The 6,035-nt window shown below is 34.1% G+C and overlaps 1 protein-coding gene across 1 annotated transcript; it reads right to left on the reverse strand.

Moving 5' to 3' along the window:
* Positions 1 to 2,985: 2,985 nt before the first annotated feature.
* Positions 2,986 to 5,045, reverse strand: LOC108838400 (flavin-containing monooxygenase FMO GS-OX-like 4). Its single transcript, XM_057006374.1, has 6 exons — positions 5,030 to 5,045; positions 4,161 to 4,417; positions 3,930 to 4,082; positions 3,637 to 3,855; positions 3,392 to 3,565; positions 2,986 to 3,298 (listed from the first exon to the last, which is right to left on the reverse strand). The coding sequence occupies exons 1-6, from the start codon at positions 5,043 to 5,045 to the stop codon at positions 3,104 to 3,106; spliced, it is 1,014 nt and encodes a 337-aa protein (XP_056862354.1). The 3' UTR covers positions 2,986 to 3,103.
* Positions 5,046 to 6,035: the final 990 nt, after the last annotated feature.

Genomic DNA, 6,035 nt, shown 5'->3' on the forward strand with positions numbered 1-6,035 from the left:
TTCGTTGAACGTTAGTTGAGTTTATAAAGCTCTTTGAAAGTTGGTTGGGAAATGCGGCCAAAGGAACGACGACGCTTTGTTGTTTTGTTGAAGCACCAGCGACCAAAGGGACTTTTGGTTGTTGAGACACACGCACGAGCTTGTTCTGTTCGAAGTTAAACACGTGAACTGAGCCATACCACCTTATTATTAGTACAATAACCTGAGCTCAATCGTATCGAACCTAAACCGGTTTATTTCTTTGTTCTTATCCCAATTTCCATATTATATAATTAAACGTGGATTATTATAGGGAACCGAAACTAAAAATATTGTTAATGCACTAATCTAAGAGAATAAAATATCTCAATAAAATGAGTTTTCAACGGAAGCATTTAACAATTGTTAGATTGAAGTTTCAACAACTATTAGTGTTGACATTATCAACAGTCTAACAACACAGTTTGTTAGGTTAGATAAGAGTTATTAAAAAAGTTGGTTAAGCTTTATCAATGTTACATAAATACACTTGCACAAAGTTATCGCGTTTCATTAAGAATTCTGTTTTCTGTGGAAATCCTATTGGTAGTGGTTGTTAAAGGTCTATTAATACTTCCAAAATGTGGAAGTCATATTTAACATAAATCTTTTATTTAATGCAATGGAACTATTGGACGTGTGTGATAAAATTGATATAATAATTCTGTAACTAAAAAAATACTATTTCCCATATTTTATAACTTGTTTCTTATACCCTAAACATTATTTGATAAGTGTTTGTCATGTGTCATCACTTTGATTTTGAAAAAATAAATTATGGTCTCACATACATGACTTAAAGCTAATTGTTACTCTAACATTTATATTTAGTGTTGGTTTATATTTTTAATAAGTTTTTGTTAAAATAGTAATAACTCATAGATCTTTATTAATATAGTAACAAACAATATAATAGTAAAAATAGAAATATAATACTTTCTCTGTATCATTTTAAGTGGTTTATAAAATTTTTGTTTTGTTTCATTATAAATAATGTTCTCATAATTCTAGATAAAATTAAATATCGTTTGAAATTTCTGATCAGTTATGAATTTTTACATATTTTTATTGGTTAAACTAGTTTTATTTAATGTTGTTTTATGTAATTAAGATAAATTACATAGAATTTGTTTTTTTTCTTAATATTTATGTAAAAACCTTAAACATATATAGAATAAGTATTATTTTACATTTTTCGAAATATTATTTTATTCTACTTTTATGATTATATAACTTTTATCACTAAAACAAATCTTCAAAATTTATGCAGTTTTTTAAAACTGTAATTTCCTAATCCATGTGCTATTAGTTTCTTCTTAACATCTACAAATTTTTGAAATATTTTTAGTTTTACATTTCGATAATAATGTATCTAATAAAATTTTCTCTTAATTTTATAGAATTTGATTTAGTATTCACTTTGTTTTATAATATATGATATTTTTATTTATTATACAAAAATTAAGAAATTTACATTCTATCAAAAGCACTTGTAAAAAATATAATTTAAAATAATTCAGCTAATTATAAAAATACAATAAAATTTATTAATAGAATAGTTTTTAATAAAGTTAAAGTTAACACTAAAATCTCAAAACATCTTACATTTTGAAACAATATAATCCTTGTATAACATTATATATATTTTAAAAATAGAAAGAGTATAGTTTAACCAAAAATAGATTAAAAAATTCTTCCAAGCTTATAAATTTTCAAAATATACATATATACTATTAAATATAAAATTCAATAAAAATTATTCATTTTATTTTAATTTTTATATATAATAAAATTAAAATTTAGAATTATATATTAAAAATAATAAAATCTAAAAACTAACAAAACTTTATTTTTAAAATCTAAAAACTAACAAAACTTTGTTTTTAAAACTAACAAATCATTTTCTAGTGTCTACCAGCTCTTCGAGTTTTTTGTTTTTTTACAGATTACAATTATATAAATACATTAAAAAATCAAATAACACTCCTCTCTGTTTTCAAAGAATTTATTCCGAAGAGTTTTTGCATTCTATCTTTTAGAATTTAGAGGATGATTGGTTCTTGATTTGGAGATCGTCGCCATTGAAGAGCTCCAGCTCAATAAACCCCAAGGTTTTATAGAAAAAAATGCATAAAGAAACTTGTAACTCTCGACTCTCTTATTTAGTCATTTAAATGTCTAACTTCAAAGACTCTAAACAAAAAGGAGTCTTTCCCTTGAGCTGGTGCCAGCTCCTACTAAATTACTAATTCATTTCTTCACTCCTTTCTTCTCAGATTACCAAGTACTCATGATCACATCAGTTGAACGTTTGGCTGGCCTCACTTTCTTGTACTCCTGGCCCGCTTCTCTTCTTATTTTGTTTTTGGTGTTCTTGTTAACTCAATCACTCTCTGTTTGGTAATCACTTGTGTTTTATCTTTAATACAAGTTTTCTCTTCTCTCACGTTTGTCTTTGTTGTCGTAGAGAGAGAAGAGAGTTTATCTTTGTTTGTCTACATTGTTACTTTTTCCAACTCTTTTCTTATTAGAAGTGGATTCATTCTTACAAAACCACATACACATACTTGTAGTTTTCTCACTAACTACTATTACACACACCTTACCTCTACTAATAATTCCTTACAACTCTATCTAGCTAGACTTAAACTAATACTCAACTCCTCCTTGTTGGCTTAACTAGACTAACTAGACTTTACTTCTTGACTTTAACTTTTGTGACCTAAGTCACAACTCAACTCCTCTTTAGCATTTTTGTTGGCTCGTCTTCTTCTTCATGGTTGACTTGCAATACAAGCTTTCTTTTCTTCTTTTGTTATTGTGCTTTCTTCTTCTACTTTCACCTCTTTTGTATATTTTAATCGAAGGTTGAATTCCAACATCTGGTCGAAGTTCAGAGGCCACTTCTAGTCGTGCGGTTCCAGCTCAATAACTGCCATGTGGTGGGCGTATCTTCAACATCTTAGATAATGAATAATGCTAATATATCATTATCTATACCAATATTTAGTATATCAAATGTTCTAATGTATATATGGTGGAAGTTACAGGTTATAGCCAGCCTTGGGTGTATTAAGGATCTCTCTCATATTTTGTTAATGAGTACTATACTTAAAAAATCTTGATAAGCTTGAGAAACCAAGTGATGATCTTCCCATTCATCTCTATACGTCTCCGGATGCTTCATCACCCGCATAAAACTCGTCAAACACATCTCTTTCCTCCATTTTTCAGTTCCTGAGCACCCACATTGCGAAGCCAACCAATCAAAGTACTCAAACTGCCAAAAAGTGCAAGCAAACACAGAGAAAATAGTACATTGTTGTATAGGCTTTGGTCTCACAGCAGAAACAGAAGTTACAGAGTTTCTTACTTGTGAAAGGCCTAGATAGTGAGTATATCGCTTAGGAATCCCTTGTGCTTCAAGTGTGTCATAAAAGGTTTTGATTTCCACCATCATATCTTCTTTTGAAGGAAGCATGATCCGACCCGATAAAACACCAGAAATCCACTTGCTTTGCAGCTCAAACAAATGGAACGGTAAAACCTGGAAAAAATAAAATCAGATCTGTTATTATGATGTTGAAATACAAAGAAAAGGGGAAGTGAGCTTTGTACCTTCCAAGCTATACCGATGAAGGAGAGCGACGGTGCAAATGCTGGAGAGAAGACGTGTTTGTACAATGGTCCAACACTGTTATCATCTACTGCAACACTTCCACTGGTTTCAAGAAATGGGAAGTGATACTTATACCCAGTGCAATGCATAATAACATCGGCTAAAACCGTTTTCCCGTTCTGAAAAACCACTGAACCATCCTCCTGCACACGCTCAATCTACATGGCATTCAAGAAAACATAAAACTTTTTACTCCTGAGATAAATGAATTAACGGTAAAGTGTAGGCTCACCACTGAATGCATCCACAGATTAGTATGACCATTCTGTTTGATAAATGTATCAGCTGTATTTGACCAAGAAGCCACATGAACCTCTTTGGCAACTCCAGCAACGTCCCTGCTTATATCAACAGCACTTGAAGAGCTTCCAATAATCACAACAACCTACATAATCAAATGCAATTATATAAATCATCATCTGATCGCAAACTCTTTAGCGAAGTCTTGCAGATACGCAAGAACTTCACCGTGACGTGGAAACCTCCTCGGATCTCTTGACTCTCCGGGTCGAATCACGAAAGGGAAGTCTGTGAATCCCATGCACTCTCGTGGAAGGTTAGTCCGGAGGGAGCGGTAGACGCTCGAGTAGACTATGGGTCGGGTCGGGTCAACGCTTAGCGGATCACGTTCAACGTGATCGGTGTAGTTCCATGTTCCTCCGACGTGTTTCTGTCTCTCGAACACGACCACCGAGTGACCTTCCCGTCGAAGCTCCCTCGCTGCAACGAGACCGGTATTGAAGTTAAACTTGATTTTGGGTTATGCTTAATTATGGGCCAATAAACTCTTATTGGACTAAACCCAAAATTAAGCTCAAATTCTAGAATCCTTCTAGAATTATCATCACCTCCTTAAGTAGAAAAATCTAGAAAATGTAGTAGAAAAATCTAGAGAGTAAGAAAGAAAAATCTAGGAAGTAAGGAGATTGTGTAAGAATAATCTAGATATTTGTAAGCTAGTTTAGGAGGCTATAAATACCTCCTCATCCTCTCATTTGTAACAACACAAGAAGTTGAACAAGTGTAATAATAAGAAAGTTCTTAAAGAAATAAAGAGTGTTCTACTCAAAGTTCTCTAAATCTTTTTGAGAGTTCTTCCATAAAATTCTTCATACTTAGAAATTCTCTTGGTTCTTTCGGGTTCTCGGGTATTACGGTCTTGGGCTAGTGCTAAGCACTATCAAGGGTGATTTCTTTACATGGTATCAGAGCCAAGCTAATCTTGTGCTCTTCAAGATCGGGTTTTAAAGAGAGCTCGGGTTTATTCTAAGTATGGAATCAACGGGTCGTGTTGTTGGATTGGGAATGGAAATCCTAAACCAATCTAACTACCGGTTATGGAAGTCATGCATGGAGTCATACCTGGTGAGTGAGGACTTATGGGATGTCGTCGGTGGTAACAGCACAACACCACCAAGAGGAAATGCTGCAACCCCGGAAGCGACAAAGGAGTGGACACGGAAGAATGCCAAGGCGGAGTTTGCTTTGAAGAGGTCCATATCTGCAAGCATATTTGAGCATGTCTCAAGGTGTACTTCCGCTAGTTCCATTTGGCAAGCTTTAGATCAATTGTTCAACAAGAAGAATGAGGCTAAGCTACAATTATTAGAGAATGAGCTTGCGAATGCGAAGCAAGGGGAGTCTTCAATTTCAGAGTTCTTCATCAAGGTAAAGAACCTATGCTCTGAGATTAATACTCTAAATCCGGAGGAGTCAATTTCTGAAGCACGGTTGAAACGGTCTATTATTCGAGGTCTACGGCCCGAGTATACACCGTTTGTGACTTCGGTTCAAGGATGGGCTACACAGCCGTCCTTGGAAGAGTTTGAGAATTTGCTAGCTTCGCAAGAGTCATTAGCCATGCAAATGTCAGGAGTTAAAATTACTGATGACTCGGGAAGCGCCTTTGTAGCTCGGAGACAACAAAGCTTCAAGGCGAAAAACAAAGATGGAGGTTCAAGACACAATGATGGAAGTGAAAGATCTTCCATGGATAAGAAAAAGTTCAAGTGCTACCGGTGTGGAAAGCTTGGGCATTTCAAAAGAGATTGTCGAGTCAAGTTGAAGGAAACAAATATGGTGGAGTCAAAAACTCATATTGAAGACGAAGAATGGGGGAAATGTTTCACGGTGGAGGCTACACATCCAGGTACACTCACAACTAAGAACTTGAGAAATGACTGGATCGTAGACTCGGGTTGTAGCCATCATATTACCGGAGACGAGAAGTTATTTTCTAGTCTTCAACGTCATGATGGGAAAGAAGCTATTATTACTGCCGATAATTCTATCCATCGAGTTGAGAAGGAAGGGACTGTTGTCATTAAAGGAGATGATG

This window comes from Raphanus sativus, chromosome 3 (assembly GCF_000801105.2).
Source record: "Raphanus sativus cultivar WK10039 chromosome 3, ASM80110v3, whole genome shotgun sequence".
NCBI lineage: Eukaryota > Viridiplantae > Streptophyta > Magnoliopsida > Brassicales > Brassicaceae > Raphanus > Raphanus sativus.

What these genes read in the sequence shown, in the direction of transcription:
- LOC108838400 (XM_057006374.1), bottom strand. An exon ending in ATCTGTGGATGCATTCAGTG is followed by an intron (nt 3,856 to 3,929) that starts GTGAGCCTACAC and finishes AATGCCATGTAG; the next exon opens with ATTGAGCGTGTGCAGGAGGA. An exon ending in ACTATCTAGGCCTTTCACAA is followed by an intron (nt 3,299 to 3,391) that starts GTAAGAAACTCT and finishes ACTTTTTGGCAG; the next exon opens with TTTGAGTACTTTGATTGGTT.